Below are 20669 nucleotides of genomic sequence, written 5' to 3'. Positions count from 1 at the left end.
GTGCTGTGCTGGGTTTAAAAAAATGGTAAAGATTGTCACATGTAAATTATTACGTTGCTTATCATGTTAATTCTGCACTCCAACTGTTGTGTGAAATTTTTTACCACTGATCCTGCATTGTAAATTTAATTGCAGTTGTTGAAACTTCTTTAGAACATAGAAATACATCTGTAGACCCCCCTCAATATATATGTATGGAAGTGAATTAATTCCACATTGAGTTTTTGAATTTTTAAAATTTGTCTGCTTTTGATCTGTAAAATTTACACTCTTATTTATAAATTTTACACATTAATCTGTAAAATTTACAAATTTATATGTAAAATTTACTCTATAAAGTAATGTCTAAATGTTCCCATACAACTGGGCTGCGTTTTACAACAGAACTTACGACTAAATTAATGAATGCTAATTAAAAACAAACAAATCAATATTTCATTTTAATGTGAACATGTAATTTCAAGATGGGAAGATAATGTGAACATGTTCTTGTAAAATAAGTAAATAATGTCAAGTCTTTGCAAGATGAGTGACATAATGTTTCTTTTTTTTTTTATCGTTTTACTACAGATCCGACACTCCGAGTCTACCAACATGACAAAGAAATACGACAACTACTGTTCGGCGTTTGATAATGCATCCGACTTCAGCGCAGATTAAGTTGAAACAGCATTAACATTTATTTCCTAGATTCAAAATTGACTCAGTGCCATGATTTCATTACATTTTTAGATAATGACTGTACTAGTAATTTTTAGTATTGTAGAGATGGCCTAAATATGCAAAGTGCAATTAAATCAACTTTTTAATATTTTATGTAGTTCTTATTTACATAGTTATGCTTGGCTATACGCATTGGATTCATGAAATAAAAGTAGGATTTTTTGTCTGTTTATTCAGTGTTCTAATTGTCTACGATAAAAACTTGTGATTCCTAAACTCACCCGCCAAGTGAGAGAATAATAGCAGTTTACACCTTACATATTTTTCAAAGCCAAACAATAATTAAGTGAAGATATATTCGTCAATCAGTTACGTTTGTGTTTGCCAGCTGTACAATTCAGATGTAAATTTGTTTTTGTAAATGTTACATTGTATTAATTGCATGGTTTGTATTTTAGAATCAATGCAATATTGAAATATCGTCTAGCATACTAGAAAGTATACGTCATGTCAGGGTTTTTTGTGTTTTGGTATTACATCTTTTTTCGGATGTATTGTGAACTAAACCTTCCGTTTATCCTAATTTTCATTACCAAAAAAAAAAAATTATAAAAATATCATTGCGTCAACTCTTGCTTCCAATCAAACCAAAAGGGAAAGTCATAAACAAATGTCATGTATGAATTTAAGTAGGTAAAGAAGTCTCTTCAAATTTTTGGGTTAAATTCAAATTCAAATTATAAAAATAGCATTGCGTCAACTCTTGCTTCCAATCAAACCAAAAGGGAAAGTCATAAACAAATGTCATGTATGAAATTAAGTAGGTAAAGAAGTCTCTTCAAATTTTGGGTCAAGTATTTTCTTAACAGAATTGAGTATTGTGTCATCTTTTTTTAAGGAGACCTTCATTTCATGACACCATCCTATAAAGTTTGTTCACACGACGTGATTAACAGGGTACAAAGTGTGAACATTGGTAGTTATACAGGCTCCAGGGCCATGAAACTTTTGATCTAGATCACACTTTAGGGCTAGATATGCTCTCTCTCTCTCTCTCTCTCTCTCTCTCTCTCTCATGTGTGTGTGTACGTATGAATATGAATTGTGATTTAAATTACATGTATTATTTAAAATAGTGAATTCAAACTTGTATTTTTATTATAATATTACTAAATTATCTTATTTTACTTGTTAGCTTTTGATATCTTTTATATTCACGAAATGTGTCAATTCTGTATATTCAAGTAACACAATATGTAGATTCCTTATTTCACGCTAGTTCTTAATTCCGCGATTCAAACGTTTTGCATCAAATCGCGAGAGTACAAATCGCGAACGTCGAAATTTTATCATATTTATATTTAGTTTACATCTGTCCTAAAAACAAAAGCGAGATTCTAAAATCCGCGGGCTGTGCTTGTCGTGATTTTACGCGGATAATTATTCCTCGCGTTTAATTTAAAAAATAATTTCATACATGTTATAATATTATAGTATTACTAAATTGTCTTATTTTATTTGTTAGCTTTTGCTATCTTTTATATTTACGAAATGTGCCAATTCTGTATATTCACGTAACACATACTAAACTCATTATAAAATAAACACACACCAGTCACAAATTGTTTGAATGAAACGAAAATTATCACAAACAATTGCATTTTTATTTCATATTCCATATTCTAAGGTAATACTTTTTTATTATTCACAAGTCTCTCTCTAATTAGTATACATGTATAATTTTTTTTTACAGGAACCTAACAGTTGAACATCAAAATCTCTCTCTCTCTCTCTCTCTCTCTCTCTCTCTCTCATTGTACAATATCCGTGTTTTATATTTTAGATTTTGACTCTAATTGTTAATAGATAAGTATTTTATAAAATAATTGGTAAGTACAGAGGCATCATGTGATGTGTTCGTTTGCTCACTTGAAGTAAGTGGTTGAATGAGGTGCTACTTAACATCATCGCAGCTTTCTTGTGTTATAAATACTGGTAGTAAGAATTGTCTTGGTGCGTTTAGGATAAATTGTAAACTATTTTGCTATTATTCTTTTTCTTGATTTTTTTCAGTTTGTTAAATTTAAAACCCCATTTGCATATAAGAATAAAAAATACAAAACAAAAAAACATTAACTACTCTTTTATTAAGTACTATTTCGTGTCAGATTTTCATGTATCATAGGAAACGTTCTTAATTGTATTTGTTCATGTAAATAAAGATTATTGTGCTTGACTAAACGAAACTCTTATCTTCTTTAATAGCTTTTGAAAGTTCAAAAACTAAATAGAGACATTTTAAGTTGCACACTTCAACTAAAGTATGGGATGTATTGTCAGAAACATTCAAATTAATGTATTTTATCAACGGTTCCTCTCATTGTGATGTGCATTTAAACAAAACATTTGTTACCACTATGAAGAAGTTGATTCTGTTTCAATTTCTATGTGGCTTATTTAATTATGGTTCTGCACAAACTGTTTACTCAGCTCCAAACGTGTGCATGGACATTCCTATAGATTTGAACAGACTTGTTCGAAACTTATTTCTTGAAGGGTTTATTGCGTTTAAAAGAGACATTGCAAAGACAACAGCTGCTCAAAATACTATGAATGCATTAGATGAAGATCAACAAAGAACAATAAACTTAGTTACAGAGCTTAGAAGAGAATTGTCAAATCACAGAGCGATGTTCTTGGAGAAAATGACAAATCTATCAAACACAATTGATGACAGAGAAGAACGATTCAAACTAATGGATACAGAGGTGATCTCATTACAGGACAAATATACTGACCAGAAAGACAACATAACAGATTTGGGAGATACAGTGAAGATACTGTTAAGGGAGCAAGAGTGGATGGTCTCTAATATTTCAGAGCTGCAGGGTAAAATGCAGGAAATGCGTGACGCGATCTCGGTCATACATCAGCAGTCTTCTGTACAACTGAATCACACAGAAGATTCCCTTAGAAGATTTTTGTTGAAAGTTTTCAAAATGTAACCAACGAGTATTCTGAAAACCTTCAACACATATCTAAGCAAAATGTAACGTCGAGCCTTTTTGAAGTAGTTTTCAAACAAGCAGGTGCTGCTGTCGCTCTGAAAGGTAAAGCATGCACAAAAAAGATATTAAGATGCAGTGACATTCTTTTTATTATTAAGTTGAAAAATCTTCCTAGAAACTGCTTAGCAAATGAAAAGTAAATTCGTGTATGAAATACAATGAATATTCGTCCGAAATAACTGATATTTCCGGACAAATGCTTTATCTATAATCAGGGAAATTGATTGGTAAAGAATTATCTTTTTATCAACTGGTCTTTGCTCTTATTTGCTGGCGAGCCTAATTTTAGTCTTTTTTTTACTGGAATACGCATGCTCGACTTCACAGTAGGACATTCAGGGAAAACTTCATCAGATAGTAGTAAACTACACGATATGAATTTTGTTTTATAATCTACATATGATATTGAGTTTTGTGTTTTGTTAACGTTGTTCAACCTGTACGTAAATGCCAAAGAGTAACATTAGCTTAGGTAAGATCATAATGCCAAGTTAATTCTAAAATTATAATTACATGTACATAGAAATACAAAAATGTAGCTATCTTTTCTTAACTATCTTCTTTCCGTTAAGCTCCGAAAACAACATCGGATATGTTTTCCAAGCTGTCCGGAAAGGCCCAAGAAAATGTGATTGCTACAAAACAGCAACTCTTATTTTTCACCTCAAAATTGAAATTACAGTAAATACAGATGACTAAAGCACAGTTAATGAGTTATTCCTGTGCCAATGTGAAACCCATTCTCGATCGATTACCCATTCTGGATTGAGACCCCCAACCCACTTCAAACACAATTTCAGTGCACCACTGTGCCCTCCTATTGATAATTTATCGATTCAGAAAATGAAACCAATGGTTAAGAAATCTACTTCTGTGTTTTATGATTGCTACGGCTCTAGCTCATCTATTTTTTTAAAAAGATAATCTTGTAGATTAGATAGAACTTCAAAGTAAAAAAATAAGAATCTTTCGATGGATACTGAAGTTAAAATGAAATGTATTATCTTTTCGATATTTAGGTCTCACAAACGAAGTTTGAAGACTTATTGTTTTTGTACGGTTTCTTCTTTTTCTTCTTTCCCGCTCTGAACTTGTCCGTCGCGTTTCTCAGAGATGGCTGAATAGAATTGTACAAAACTATAGGATATGATAGGCCTGCATATCTAGATGTGCACGCTTTGATTTTTCCCATTTGGGGTTTGCCAACCACTTTTCTGGGGGGTCAAAAGGTCATGGGGTCTAACATTGAACCTTGTGTGAAAAATCTTAGACTCTATTGTAAACGGTTATAACTTGAAAACGGACAAAGATAATAATATAGGGTTTTCAGAATCATATATTGACTGTTACATATATAATTAGGGTTTATTAGATCTGACCCCTGGGGTCAACCCCACTCCCCAGGAATTGGAAATTACCATATATCTCAGAAACTGTTAGAATCCTGACCCCTTAACCATATATATATTCTTGTTCCATGTGTTAAGGGAAATCAAATCGAACGTAGGTCATGAGCCCCGGTGGTGGTCCTGACCCCCCTCAAGCAGGAAGTGGACAAATAACTTGAAAATGGTTAAGATCCCCACCCCTAAACCACATATATTCTTGTTCCTTGTGTCAAGGGGCATCAAATGGTATGTAGGTCATGGGCTCTGGGGGTGGCCCTGACCCCTCTCAAACAGTAAGTGCCCGAATATCTTGAAAACAAATATGTACCCCACCCCTAAACCACATATATTCTTATTCCATGTGTTAAGAGGCATCAAATGGTATGTAGATCATGGGCCCTGGGGGTGGTCCTGACCCCTCTCAAACAGGAAGTGTGCGAATATCTTGATAACGGTCGAGATCCCCAGAATTGGAAATTACCATATATCTCGGAAACTGTTAGAATCCTGACCCCTTAACCATATATATTCTTGTTCCTTGTGTTAAGGGAAATCACATAGTATGTAGGTCATGTGCCCCGGGGGTGGTCCTGACCCCCCTCAAACAGGAAGTGCACAAATAACTTGAAAACGGTTTTGATCCCAACACCTAAACCACATATATATTCTTGTTCCTGGTGTCAAGGGGCATCAAATGGTATGTAGGTCATTGGCCCCAGGGGTGGTCCTGACCCCCCTCAAACAGGGGGTGCCCAAATATCTTTAAAACGGTTAAGATCTCCACATCTTAACCATATATGTTCTTGTTCCTTGGGTCATGTTGGTTCACCTGATGTATAGTAAAGGACTCCTGGGGAACATCATGAAACTTCAGAAATAAAAATAATCAAGTTCTAAATCTTTTTGTCTGTAAAGTTTGACCCATGTAGGTCATCCCTACTTCCAATGATGGAATTGTTCTTTTAGGAGACTTTATAATCGCCCCGATTATAATTACATCTTGTCTTTTATGTTTTTTTAAAATTCAGTTTTGTTAATTTTTGGTCAGAGGAAATGAGAAAATATGCGTTGATGATGGAGCGCCTTCAGGTTGAAATCGGTGAGCTGAAACAAAACATCACTTTAAACAAAGGTAGTAGTACCGTAGTACATTTGTTTTATTTCATGAGCATTAGTGCATGTTTGAATTTGTTGAAAGCATGCTAGACCAAGGACGTGATTATTGGGGTAAACTTTTAATAGCTGGGCTTCTTTTTTTTTTTTTGCTTACCTATACATAACCGGACCCTTGTTTTCTTTAACGTACTTAGACACGGTTTGAGCTCAAGAATTTCAATTTTTTTTTCAAATTTTATGTCTGGAATTGTTAATATAGATGTTTTCAATGCTTGAACTTTTGTAAGTCAAATATTGAGTTACAAGCTAGTTACAGAGGTTAGAATTCTTTGTTTTGTAAACAAAGCTCGAGTTCTGTTAATGTTTACCTATTTGTTGTATTAATATAAGCTTCAACTTTAATATTGCTGTTTGTTGTGAAGAAATTATTTATGAAGCCATTGATTCAGTCTATCTTGTTTCCACAAATTGTTTTGATAAAGAAATGACAATTTCTTTAATTTACAATATTTGTAAACAAATATATTAAGACTCGAGCTTTGTTTACATAACAACAACTTCTTTCCTCTGTATCTCGCTTGTAACATGACTTTTAACATTCAAATTTTGGTAAATCACTTATAATACAAAAGTAAACTATTTTACAGATAGAAATCAAAAATGAAATTTTCATCTGAAATCGATTCCAGGTCCCTTTAAGAGACAAGATGGTCTCCCCCTTATACACTGATGCTGTTTACCTGGTGTGAACTCGCTTAACCTTTCATATTGTCACTCGTCTATATCACGCATGCCACGTGACATACATTTTGTTAAGAGTGTTCGACGTGGCTGTATATGCAATAAACGTTCATTCATGCGAATAATTTTTTTTTCAATTGTATTTTCAACGAATGTTATTTTCGATTGCTATGCATTCCCTCAACTGGTAAGATTTTGGCGACAAAGAATGACAGTGTGATATGTAAACGAGTATTGAGCAATCTGCTTAATTTCTTCATATACATATCCTTTATTGTACTCAGGCCCATCCATTCTATTGATGTTTATTCATAAAACGACAGGGTCATAAACTACAACGAAATTTACTGTATAAATAAAATTATAGACAATGCGTCAATCAATACAAATAGAAAAAAACATCAGGATATTACAATTTCTTTCACTCTCATTTGAAAATCTTTGTAATTTTTTCATAATTTGTTGTATACAAGTATTAAAAGACCGCTGACACATATAAAGGAATGTCATTCTTTATCAGCTCCATGTTTTGTATACAATTATAGGCACGCCCTCTACACCTGTCACGTGTCCTATTGGATGGTCCATGTTTGAGACTTCCTGTTACATGGCTGTTAATCAGCAGCTGTCCTGGAACGACGCCTCGGTAACAACAGAATTTGTAATTTGTCCTTATCTTCTAACCTTCTTAATCCCCGACTTTTCATAAAATCATGAAATTGTAAATTAATTTTATGGTGTTCTCTACAAAGATAATTCAGATTTCAAAGTATTTTTTTTTATCGTCATTTTCAGATGAAGTGTGTGATGTCTGGTTCAAAACTTGTCGAAATAGAAACAAAGGCGGAAAACGATTTTCTGACAACTACCCTTCCAAAGTTTAATACCGGAGGTTTGATTTCTTGTCAAGTTTAAAATAATGGTCTTAGATAGACTTTTGTTAACCACATGGCAGTTATTACAGAAGATAGTAATATGAATTAAACTTTGCAGACATCAAGTTGTTTGAATCCTATATATATACATGTATTGCCTGGATTTATGAAATGTGTGATATGTTGATTTGTGTGCATCATTCCCAATAAAAAAATACCTATTTATCTTTAGAAGGCTAAAATATTTAGATTTAGAATTTTGATATTTCTAATTTGTTCATGTATTTATACCATATTTTGATTCAAAACATTAATTCTGTTACGCTTTTTAAAAAATAATACACTCAAAAGAATTAATTTGATTTCTGACACAATGATTCATAATTTCAAGAAAAGGGTAGGATCAATTTCAATTATAATATATATGTTAAATCCCGGAAAAGTGACCATGAAACTACTAGTATTATATGTTATAGAGCGCATAATTTTATTGAGTATTTTATTGTACTGTCGCATATCAAATTTTGAATAAAAAAAATCAAGTCACATAGAATCAGGAAGGGAGGGGCTGTTCCCTTCAAACGTTTTCTTCAAACAAATTTTCATCTCCCCTTCCTCTCCCTTTCTCCCCCCCCCCCCCCCCCCCCCCCCGGATGCTATGTTTTTTTTTTTTTTAACTCAAAGTGTGAATTTATAATTTTGTTTTAATAAAGTTATGCTTTCATCATGTAAACATGCAAACATTATTTTTGACTCATAATTCTTTTACTGATCGTAATATTAGTAAATACAATTTGCAAATAAATTCAATGAAATCGGTTCTTTAATTTTTGAAAACCATGAAAATAAATTATATTGCAGATGACATGTTAATGTAAATGTATTTAAAAAGCAGAGAAAGTAATTAAGAAATAATTTTACGCTGCACCATCCTGTGTCTTTTTTTTTAAAATGTTATTTAAATTTATAGAGGCCTACTGGACAGGGGGTAAAGACGATGTCACGGAAGGTCTGTGGGTCTGGGTATCGTCAGGAGCCACCTTTGGTTTCTTGGACTGGAATCAAGGAGAACCGAATGATTCTGGTGGGATCGAGGATTGTTTGCAGTTATATAAAAGGAGAGGTCGCAAAACATATTGGAATGATAACTATTGCGAAAAATCATTTAATTTCATCTGTGAACAAACTTTATAGATTTCAGAAACCAAAGAGCATCAGCCACCTGCTATCTAATAATAGCTAGTATCTAGATGGAGTAACGGGTACACGCGTGATCTTGTAAGCGACTGTACATAGCTAAAAGTTTGGATAATAATCAATTCATCTTTTGTCAATATGTTTTAATGTTTTTGTTACTTGGTAAAAAAATTTTTAAGAAAGACAAACAACTGTATTACAATACTCATCTTATTTTTGGGCACAGTATGATTCGATCAATGTCAATAAAAAATATACACAATTTAAAAAAAACCAGATTTCAAATACTAAGCAAGTTAAAACAGGTGTTCTTTCTAACAATGCGTATTTCAGCATTAAGGTAACTCGAATGATTTACTCGTATATGTTTAGTTTAATTATATATAATCTAGGTTTCAAAACAAAAATATGTAAATTAATGTAGACATATAGTTTCAATAATATTTGTAATATGACGCTGCTTTTATTCCTTTTATGACGCTTATATTCATATGAAGCAGAATTAATTCAAAAGCTTGTGCAAGGAAAGAAAAAAAAACACTTGCTGTGGCCTTCAACTCGACATTTAAATGTATTGATGATGTTTTATCTATTAAGAAATGTTACTTTTTCTCTTATATTAACTCGTATATCCCAGTGAGCTCGAAATAAAAGATACCACATATTCTTAGATTCTGTTTCATATTTGGAAAGGTTAAAAAAGACATTAATGGTGGCCTAACAACAAAGCTTAAGATAAACATGATGATGATTTTAATTTTTCCATCGTCAACTTCCCTTATGTAGCAATATAACATCATATCTGCTTATGGGATATATGTCCCTCAGTTTATTCGTTGTGCAAGAACATACTCTACATACGAACGATGTCTTAAGCGAGGCAAGTTACTGACAAACAAATTATTGGAACAAAACTACCAGAAGACCTGCACCCGAAACTGGATGAAGAATCAATGTTTGAAGAACTGCTGGACAAAGAAATTATATTCGAGGAAATTTGAAACGCAGTGAAAAACACGGAAAAACGAAAAGTCTTGTGGTCCTGACATGATGTTAAATGAAACTTTTAAATATTACATAAATTTGCTGTTGCCATCTCTTCATTATTTTTTAACAACATTTTAAACAATGGTTTTTCCCATCACTTTGGTCCAGAGCTTTCATCGTACCGATTCATAAAAAAGGCGACATCTCCGATCCGAACAACTATTTTGGTATCAGCCTGATCAGCAACCTTGGAAAATGTTCTCATCTATTCTGAAATCTAGATTATTAAAATGGTCTTGTGAAAATAATGTTATATCTGATGCTTAATTTGGGTTTAAACCCATGTCAGGAACAACAGATGCTATATTTAGTCTATACTCAATAATTAATCCTACCTTAAGCCAGAGAAAAAGGTTATATTGGTGTTTTATTGACTATCAAAAAGCGTTTTACTCTGTAGTTAGGTATTATTTGTGCAAAAAACTTTCAAAACTTGGAATACATAGTAAACTGCTATCAGTAATTAAATCTATGCATGCTAATGTCACAGAAGACTTTAAGTACTACTAAGTGGCATCTTGCTGTTAATGTGGCAAAAACTAAAATGGTTGTTTTCAGAAATGGGGGGGGGGGGGGGATTACTCACGAATGAACAATGGAAATACAATGGACAGTTACTAGATGTTGTCGACAGCTTTACTTACCTTTGTGTCATATTTAAAGGGGCATGGCCACGATTTTGGTCAATTTTTTTTCGATTTTAGAATTTACAATGCTTCAGTAAGGCATTTTTAATAAGCAACCAACATTTGATTATCATTTGTTAAGTTATAAGCGAGTTACAGAGCTTACAATTCTTCGCTATGTAAACAAAGCTTTTGTTTACATTTTGAATGTTGAAGTGAAAATTCCAGTTTTAAACCTCAAATGAATGTGTTAATCGTTAGTAACTGTTTATTTGCGCTTAAAATGAATAAAAAGATAGACATATCAGCTTGAAAGAGATTTTTACTGGTATGTTGAACCTATGTAAACAAAAACAGTGCACTAGCCTTGTTTACATGACGAAGAATTTAGAACCCTGTATCTTGCTTAAAACTCATCGACTGGCACCCAAATTTTATTTGGTTATTAGAAATGCATTCCTAAAGCATTGTAAATAATAAAAACAGAAAAATAAAATTTGACCAAAATCGTGACCATGCCTTAAGTACAATTGTAAATTCCTAGAAACTGGAAAAAAGTTGTTTTTGTAATCACAACAGCATTGAAGATGTTTTTCACTTTATGTTAAAATGCCCTCTTTACATTTAGATCAAGATACATTAAGAATTATTATGTTAAAAAACATCTATGTTCAAACTTGTCCAGTTATTTAGTTCAAACAATACCAAAGAGTTATGAAACCTAAGTAAATATCTTAACTATGCAACTATGTTAAGAGATTCATTGCTGTAGCTAAAATTATAGAATTTTTTTTCTATTACAATTGTTAAATCATATTATCAGTATTATATATATTTATTGTATCTCACAATATTTTATATGATGTAATCATATATAAAAGTTGTATGTTGTTCTCCATAGCGAGAATGCACGCTCTGCAGAGACTAAAGTCTACTGGCGTCGCATTTTGCGTGCCTCGCATATGTTTATACTTGTGTTCAATACTGATGAGCTATTGCTCAAAGTTGAAATAAATAATACAAAAAATAATAATAAATTGAGCAATTAGTTTTTTCTTCTATTCAGTTATTAATTGGATAAATGTTAAATCAAAATTTTAACTGATCATATCAATAAACATCTCAAGGCGTTAGTTTTTAATAATCAATAATCTTTAGTTGTTGATTAGGCATGGAACGAACAATGCCTTAATTAACCACGAAAAGGTCACATATGATTTGCCAAGATGATATGTAGCTCAATTATGTGTACGCGTCAAAAGAAAAACTAGAACATTTGCAAACGGATATTTAGATAATTTACTTTTCAATTTATTTCAAACCAAATACCGGAACATTTATTAAATATCATCATAAGTTTTTAAATCTTATTTTTTAAGTAAGTTTTAAGATACTGTATGTAAGAGTAGAATTGAAAAGGACACACAGTTTCAAATAATCCAACGACTACTCGACTATCGTTCGACTAAACCCACCGATTAATCGACTAAGCCAACTGAATAAAATTGACACCCCTGCAAAATATCCATGTTTTATCAAACAATTTAGATTAGGAATCTACTGTTTGATAGAATTAGTATTTAATATAAAATGTTGAGTACATTGAATACATTGTATAATAAGAGGATTGAGGTTTGCTTTTGAGTATGTGAATTTCAAACCTTTTGTACACTTGAAACAAGTGGTTGTGTGGCGTGCAACTGAACATCATCACAACTTTCTTTAAGGACGTTGTTTACTCAGGGTTTGAGTTCTCAAATTCTTATTGATATAAAGTTCAATGTCATGAGTAAAATTTGTTCTTAACACAAAATGTTTTTGTTTGAAATGAATGATTATTGACATCAAAACATTCGATACTTTTACTATGTAATGGAAATAGGCTCAAACATGCTTGGCTCTTTGCAAAACAGAGGAAATTTGGACTAAATTTGCTCAGATTTTGGGTTTTTTTTCACTGAAATATTTTTGGTAGTACTATATTATTTAAAGTTAGGATTTTATTTATTTACACAATCGTATGACAATCACGACAAAAATATTGTAAATTAAATGCTTAAATACGATAAAGACACCACCAGCAGAGCAAGATCAAGATACTCAGTTTAATAGAATAAAGGTTTGAGTATAATCATCATTCAGTTTTTTGATAAATTGAATAAAAAATGGATAGGAATTCAAAAACTGATAGAGGAAATTCGGACTGGAATATTTTTTAAAATTGAGAATGAAAACTTAATGCTTTGTATATATTTAGTGTCTCTGCCTTTCATAAACTGTATTTTGTTTTTAAAAGATTTAAGCAGTTTGTATCATTGTCACAATTAAGAAAATCAAAATTTAAGTGTAATAAAATTTTTGGGATTTCCAGTTTGCTAAATTCATAACTTGCAAACCCTATTTGCATACAAGAAACGAAACAAAAAAAACCCCAGAACTTCTGTAAAGAAATTTATAATTGTACTTATAAAGTACTGTTTTGTGTCAAGTTTTGCATAAAGGATAAAACACATTTTTGTATCTGTTAATTTGAACAAAATTTATTGTGTTGGTCTGCATGAAACTTGCATTTTCCGAAATTTGTGAAAGTTCAAAAACTAAATACAGACATTTAAGTTGAACACTTATTCTTAAGTAGAGTTTATAGTATTTATATTGTCAGAAACATTCAGATGAATTCATTAACAGGTTTTTTTTTATTGTGATGCACATCATATCAAAACGATGAAAAAGTTGACTCTGTTTCAGCTTCTATACGGCTTGTTCAACTATTGTTCATCACAAACTGTGTATCCAAACGTGTGCATGGACATTTCTACAGATTTAAACAGAATTGTTCGAAATATATTTCTCGAAGGATTTATCGAGTTTAAAAAAGACATAGCAAAGATCAGAGCAGCTCAAAATCGAAAATGGTCAGATGATTTCAAAGAGACAAAAAATACCATAAATAAATTAGACGAAGATCAACAAAGAACAAAAAACTCAGTTACAGAGCTTAGAAGAGAATTGTCAAATCACATATCTAGAACTGAATCTCTGGTGCATGGAAACAGAGCGATATTCTTGGAGAAAATGACAAATCTATCAAACGCAATTGATGACAGAGATCAACGATTCAAACTAATGGATACAGAAGTGATCTCATTACAGGACAAATGCACAGACCAGAAAGACAACATAACAGAACTGAGAGATACATTGAAGATGCTGTTAAGGGAGCAAGAGTGGATGGTCTCTAACGTTTCAGAGCTGCAGGGTAAAATGCAGGAAATGCGTGACGCGATCTCGGTCATACATCAGCAGTCTTCTGTACAACTGAATCACACTGAAGATTCCCTTAGAAGATTTTTTGTTGAAAGTTTTCAAAACATAACCAACGAGTATTCTGGAAACCTTCAAAACATATCTAAGCAAAATGTAACGAGCCTTTTTGAAGTAGTTTTCAAACAAGCAGATGCTGCTGTCGCTCTGAAAGGTAAAGCATGCACAAAAAAGATATAAATATGCAGTGACATTCTTTTTATTAATAAGTTGAAAAATCTTCCTAAAAACTGCTTTGCAAATGAAAAGTAAATTCGTGTATGTAATACAATGAATATTCGTCCGAAATAACTGATTCTTCCGGACAAATAATTTATTTATAAACAGGGAAATCGATTGGTAAAGAATTATCTTTTGATCAAATGGTCTTTGCACTTATTTGCTAGCGATCTCTCGAGCCTAATTTTAGTCTTTCTTTTTTTTTACTGGAATACGCATGCTCAACTTCACAGCAGGACATTCCAGGAATATTTCATCAGATAGACTATACCATATGAATTTTGTTTTATAATCTACATATGATATTAAGTTTTATGTTTTGTTGTTCAACCTGTACGTACATGTACATGCCAAAAAGTAACAGTAGCTGAGGTAAGCCGGTCATAATGCCAAGTTAATTCTAAAATTATAATTACATGTACATATAAATAGCTATCTTTTCTTAACTATCTTCTGTCCGTTAAGCTCCGAAAACAACATCGGATATATTTTCTGATCTGTCCGGAAAGGACCGAGAAAATGTGATTGCTACAAAACAGCAACTCCTATTTTTCACCTCAGAATTGAAATTACAGTAAATACAGACGACTAAAGCACAGTTAATGAGCTATTCCTGTGCCAATGCAAAACCCATTCTCGATTACCTATTCTGAATTGAGACCCCCAACCCACTTCAAACACAATTTCGGTGCACCACTGTGCCCTCCTATTGATAATTTATCGATTCAGAAAATGAAACCAATGGTTTAGAAATCTACTTCTGTGTTTTATGATTGCTACAGCGCTAGCTCATCTATCTTATCAAAAGATAATATTGTAAATTAGATGGAACTTCAAAGTAAAAAAATAAGAATCTTTCGATGAATAATGAAGTAAAATTGAAATGTATTATCTTTTTGATATTAAGGTCTCACAAACGAAGTTTGGAGACTTATTGTTTTTGTACGGGTTCTTCTTCTTTTTTCCCGCTCTGAACTTGTCCTTCGCGTTTCTCAGAGATGGCTGAACAGAATTGTACAAAACTATAGAATATGATAGGCCTGCATATCTAGATGTGCACGCTTTGATTTTCCCATTTGGGTTTGGCAACCACTTCCCTGGGGGGTCAAAAGGTCGTGGGGTCTAACATTGAACCTTGTGGGAAAAATCTTAGACTCTATTGTAAACGGTTATAACTTGAAAACGGACAAAGATAATAATATAAGGTAACTTAGAATCATATATTTATATAAGTTATAACTTGAAAACGGACAAAGATAATAATATAGGGTTTTCAGAATCATATATTGACAGTTACAGGCAATAAATAGGGCTTATAAGATCTGACCCCTGGGGTCATCCCCACCCCATGGAATCGGAAATTACCATATATCTCAGAAACTGTTAGAATCCTGACCCCTAAACTATATATATATATATATATATATATATATATATATATATATATATATATATATATATATATATATATATATATATATATCCTGACCCCCCCCCCCTCAATCAGGAAGTGCACAAATAACCAAAAAATGGTTAAGATCTCCACCCCTAAACCATAAAATATATATTATATTCTTGTTCCTTGTGTCAAGGGGCATCTAATGTTAGGTAGGTCATAGGCTTTAGGGGTGGCCCTGACCCCTCTCAAACAGTAAGTGCCTGAATATCTTGAAAACAATTAAGAACCCCACCCCTTAACCAGTTATATTCTTATTCCATGTGTTAAGAGGCATCAAATGGTATGTAGGTCATGGGCCCTGGGGATGGTCCTGACCCCTCTCAAACAGGAAGTGTGCGAATATCTTGATAACGGTCGAGATCCCCAGGAATTTGAAATTACCATATATCTCAGAAACTGTTAAAATTCTGACCCCTAAACCATAGATATTCTTGTTCCTCCTGTTAAAGGAAATTACATAGTATGTAGGTCATGGGCCCCGGGGGTGGTCCTGACCCCCCTCGAACAGGAAGTGCACAAATAACATAACTTGAAAACGGTTTTGATCCCCACCCCTAAACCATATACATGTATATTCTTGTTCCTGGTGTCAAGGGGCATCAAATGGTATGTAGGTCCTGACCCCCCTCAAACAGGGAGTGCCCAAATATCTTTAAAACGGTTAAGATCTCCACCCCTTAACCATATATGTTCTTGTTCCTTGGGTCATGTTGGTTCACCTGATGTATAGTAAAGGACTCCTGGGGAACATCATGAATCTTCAGAAATAAAAAATAAAAAAAATAAAAAATAAGTTCTAAATCTTTTTGTCTGTAAAGTTTGACCCATGTAGGTCATCCCTACTTCCAATGATGGCTTTGTTCTTTTAGGAGACTTTATAATCGCCCCGATTATAATTACATCTTGTCTTTTATGTTTTTTTAATATTCAGTTTTGTTAATTTTCAGAGGAAATGAGAAAATATGCGTTGATGATTGAGCGCCTTCAGGTTGAAATCGGTGAGCTGAAACAAAACATCACTATTAACAAAGGTAGTAGTACCGTAGTACATTTGTTTTATTTCATGAGCATTAGTGCATGTTTGTATTTGTTGAAAGCATGCTAGACAAAGGACGTGATTATTGGGATAAACTTATAACAGCTGGGCTTCTTTTTTTTACCTACCTATACATAACCGGACCATTTTTTCTTTAACGGGACTTAGACACGCTTTGAGCTCAAAAATTTCATTTTTTTTTCAATTTTTTTATGTCTGGAATTATTAATATGGATGTTTTCAATGCTTGAACTTGTGTAAGTCAAATATTGAGTTACAAGCGAGTTACAGAGGTTAGAATTCTTTGTTTTGTAAACAAAGCTCGAGTTCTGTTAATGTTTAACTATTTGTTGTATTAATATAAGCTTCAACTTTAATATTGCTGTTTGTTGTGAAGAAATTATTTATGAACCCATTGAATCAGTCTATCTTGTTTCCACAAATTGTTTTGATAAAGAAATGACAATATCTTTAATTTACAATATTTGTAAACAAATATATTAAGACTCGAGCTTTGTTTACATAACAACAACTTCTTTCCTCTGTATCTCGCTTGTAACATGACTTTTAACATTCAAATTTTGGTGAATCATTCAAAATACAAAAGTAAACTATTTTACAGATAGAAATCAAAAATGAAATTTTCATCTGAAATCGTTTCCAGGTCCCTTTAAGAGACAAGTTGGTCTCCCCCTTATACACTGATGCTGTTTACCTGGTGTGAACTCGCTTAATCTTTCATATTGTCACTCGTTTGTATCACGCATGCCACGTGACATACATTTTGTTAAGAGTGTTCGACGTGACTGTATATGCAATAAACGTTTATTCATGCGAATACATTTTTTTCAATTGTATTTTCAACGAATGTTATTTCTTTTATTGCTATGTATTTCCTCAACTGGTAAGATTTTGGCGACAAACAATGACAGTGTGATATATAAACGAGTATTGTGCGATCTGCTTAATTTCTTCATATACACATCCTCCATTGTATTCGGGCCCATCTATTCTATTGATGTTTATTCATAAAACGACAGGGTCACAAACTACAACGAAATTTGCTGATATTAGGTCCATAAAATTATAGACAATGCGTAAATCATTACAATAGAAAAAAAAATCAAGATATTACAATTTCGTTCACTCTCATTTGAAAATCTTTGTAATTTTTTCAAAATTTGTTGTATACTAGTATAAAATGACCACTGACACATGTAAAGGAATGTCATTCTTTATCAGCTCCATATTTTGTATATAATTTTAGGCACGCCCTCTTCACCTGTCACGTGTCCTATTGGATGGTCCATGTTTGAGACTTCCTGTTACATGGCTGTTAACCAGCAGCTGTCCTGGAACAACGCCTCGGTAACAACAGAATTTGTAATTTGTCCTTATCCTCTTACCTTCTTAATCCCCGACTTTTTATAAAATCATGAAATTGTTAATTAATTCTATGGTATTTTTCTACAAAGATAATTCAGATTTCAAAGTATTTTTTTTTATCGTCATTTTCAGATGAAGTGTTTGATGTCTGGTTCAAAACTTGTGGAAATAGAAACAAAGGCGGAAAACGATTTTCTGACAACAAGCCTTCAAAACTTTAAGACCGGAGGTTTGATTTCTTGTCAGATTTTAAATAATGGTCTTAGATAGACGTTTGTTAACCACATGACAGTTATTATAGAAGATAGTAATATGAAATAAGTTGTTTGAATCGTATATAAAAACATGTATTGCGTGGATTTATGAAATGTCGGATATGTTGATTTTTGCTCCTCATTCCCAATAAAAAAAAATACCCATTTATCTTTAGAAGGCTAAAATATTTTGATTTGAAAGTTTGACATTTGTAATGTGTTCATGTATTTATACCACATCTTGATTCAAAACATTAAAGAAAAAGTTAAGTCATTATTCTGTTACGCTTTAAAAAAAATAATACACCCAAAAGAATTAATTTGATTTCTGACACAATTATTCATAATTTTAAGAAAGGGTTAGGATAAATTTCTATTATAGTATATATGTTAAATCCCGGAAAAAGTGACCATGAAACTTTTAGTATATAAATAGTGCCTGTTTGGGAGGGTAACAGTTGAAATTGACACCCCAAGGAAACCATTGTCAACCGACGCGAAGCGAAGGTTGCCAATGGTTTTCGAGGGATGTCAATTTCAACTGTTATCCCACTAAACAGGCACTATTTATTTTATTATACTGAATGTCTTAATTTTAGAGAATTTTTTACTGTTTTACGTGAATTCTACAGCGAACCGTACGCGCATGTAACAATTCGTTGTGTTACCCGTTGCTAAGTGTGTTGCTAACGCTGAGGGTAATAGAACGGATTATCAACTGCGTCTAAACCAATCGGATTTCAGTATTTAACATGAAAGTATAATAATATTATATGTTATAGAGCGTATAATTTTATTAAGTATTTTATTGTTCTGTGGCATTCTGATCAAATTTTGAATTAAAAAAATCAAGTCACATAGAATGATCAATCGGGAAAGGAGGGGCTGCTATCTTCAAACTTTTTCTTCATACGCATTTTTTCTGAAATTTACTTATAAAAAATTCAATTATGAAGGACCCCCCTCTCACCTTCCTCCACCCCCCACCCCCCAATGCTATGTTTCTGAAACTCAGTGTGAATTTATAATTTTGTTTTAATAAAGTTATGCTTTCATCATGTAATAATGCGAATATAATTTTTGACTTATAATGCTTTTAATGTTCGTTATATTATTATACAATTTGCAAATAATTTCAATTCAATCGGTTCTTTAATTGTTGAAAACCATGAAAATAAATTATATTGCAGACGACATCTTAATGTGAATGTATTTAAAAAGCAGAGAAAGTTATTAAGGAATAATTTTACACTGCACCAAATGTTATTTGGCTTAAATTTATAGAGGGCTACTGGACAGGAGGTAAGGATGACGTCACGGAAGGTCTATGGGTCTGGGTATCGTCAGGAGCCACCTTTGGTTTCTTGGACTGGAATCAAGGAGAACCGAATGATCATGGTGGGCTCGAGGATTGTTTGGAGTTATATAAAATTAGAGGTCGCAAAAAACATTGGAATGATAACTCTTGCGAAAAATCATTTAATTTCATCTGTGAAAAAGATTTATAGATTTCAGAAAGTCAACCAAAGAGCAACAGCCATCTGCTATCTAATGCTAGTATATCTAGATGGAGTAACGGCTACACGCGTGATCTTGTAAGCGACTGTACATAGCTAAAATTTTGGATAATGATCAAATATCTTTTGTCAATATGTTTTAATGTTTTTGTTTCTTTGTAAAAATGTTTTTTAAGAAAAACAACTGTATTACAATACTCATCTTATTTTTGGGCACAGTATGATTCGATCAATGTCAATAAAAAATATACACAATTAAAAAAACCAGATTTCAAATACTAAGCAAGTTAAAACAGGTGTTATTTCTAACAATACGTATTTCAGCATTAAGGTAACTGGAATGATTTACTCGTATATGTTTAGTTTAATTATATATTATCTAGGTTTCAAAACAAAAACAAGTAAATTAATGTAGAAATATAGTTTCAATAATATTTGTAATATGACGCTGCTTTTATTCCTTTTATGACGCTTATATTCATATGAAGCAGAATTAATTCAAAAGCTTGTGCAAGGAAAGAAAAAAACACTTGCTGTGGCCTTCAACTCGACATTTAAATGTATTGATGATGTTTTATCTATTAAGAAATGTTACTATTTCTCTTATATTAACTCGTATATCCCAGTGAGCTCGAAATAAAAGATACCACATATTCTTAAATTCTGTTTCATATTTGGATAGTTTACAAGAAAAAGACATTAATGGTGGCCTAACAACAAAGCTATAAGATAAACATGATGATAATTTTAATT

The 20669-nt window shown here is 32.3% G+C and overlaps 3 protein-coding genes across 5 annotated transcripts in view; all 3 read left to right on the top strand.

The window, feature by feature from the left end:
* Positions 1 to 1059, top strand: part of LOC128188240 (uncharacterized) — a 38611-nt gene extending 37552 nt beyond the window's left edge. The window contains exon 20 of the mRNA XM_052859173.1: positions 571 to 1059. Within this exon, the coding sequence (XP_052715133.1) occupies positions 571 to 660 (90 nt within the window). The 3' untranslated portion in view covers positions 661 to 1059. The remainder of the gene's footprint in view (positions 1 to 570) is intronic.
* Positions 1060 to 3787: 2728 nt separating this feature from the next.
* Positions 3788 to 9939, top strand: LOC128188242 (perlucin-like protein). The gene is made up of 5 exons (XM_052859177.1): positions 3788 to 4203; positions 6168 to 6251; positions 7522 to 7622; positions 7772 to 7868; positions 8822 to 9939. Exons 1-5 carry the CDS (start codon positions 4179 to 4181, stop codon positions 9043 to 9045), a joined length of 531 nt encoding a protein of 176 aa, XP_052715137.1. The 5' UTR covers positions 3788 to 4178; the 3' UTR covers positions 9046 to 9939.
* Positions 9940 to 13396: 3457 nt separating this feature from the next.
* On the top strand, positions 13397 to 20570 carry LOC128188241 (C-type lectin domain family 4 member G-like). 3 transcript variants are annotated; one of them, XM_052859176.1, is made up of 5 exons: positions 13397 to 14199; positions 16671 to 16721; positions 18027 to 18127; positions 18278 to 18374; positions 19684 to 20570. In XM_052859176.1, exons 1-5 carry the CDS (start codon positions 13446 to 13448, stop codon positions 19905 to 19907), a joined length of 1227 nt encoding a protein of 408 aa, XP_052715136.1. In that variant the 5' UTR covers positions 13397 to 13445; the 3' UTR covers positions 19908 to 20570. The 3 variants fall into 3 exon arrangements, with proteins under 3 accessions (XP_052715136.1, XP_052715135.1, XP_052715134.1); XM_052859175.1 differs by having other exon boundaries at positions 16671 to 16754; XM_052859174.1 differs by having other exon boundaries at positions 16671 to 16757.
* Positions 20571 to 20669: the final 99 nt, after the last annotated feature.

The sequence above is a fragment of the Crassostrea angulata genome, chromosome 6, assembly GCF_025612915.1.
Source record: "Crassostrea angulata isolate pt1a10 chromosome 6, ASM2561291v2, whole genome shotgun sequence".
Classification (NCBI taxonomy): domain Eukaryota; kingdom Metazoa; phylum Mollusca; class Bivalvia; order Ostreida; family Ostreidae; genus Magallana; species Magallana angulata.
This window is presented reverse-complemented; position numbering and strand designations above follow the sequence as displayed.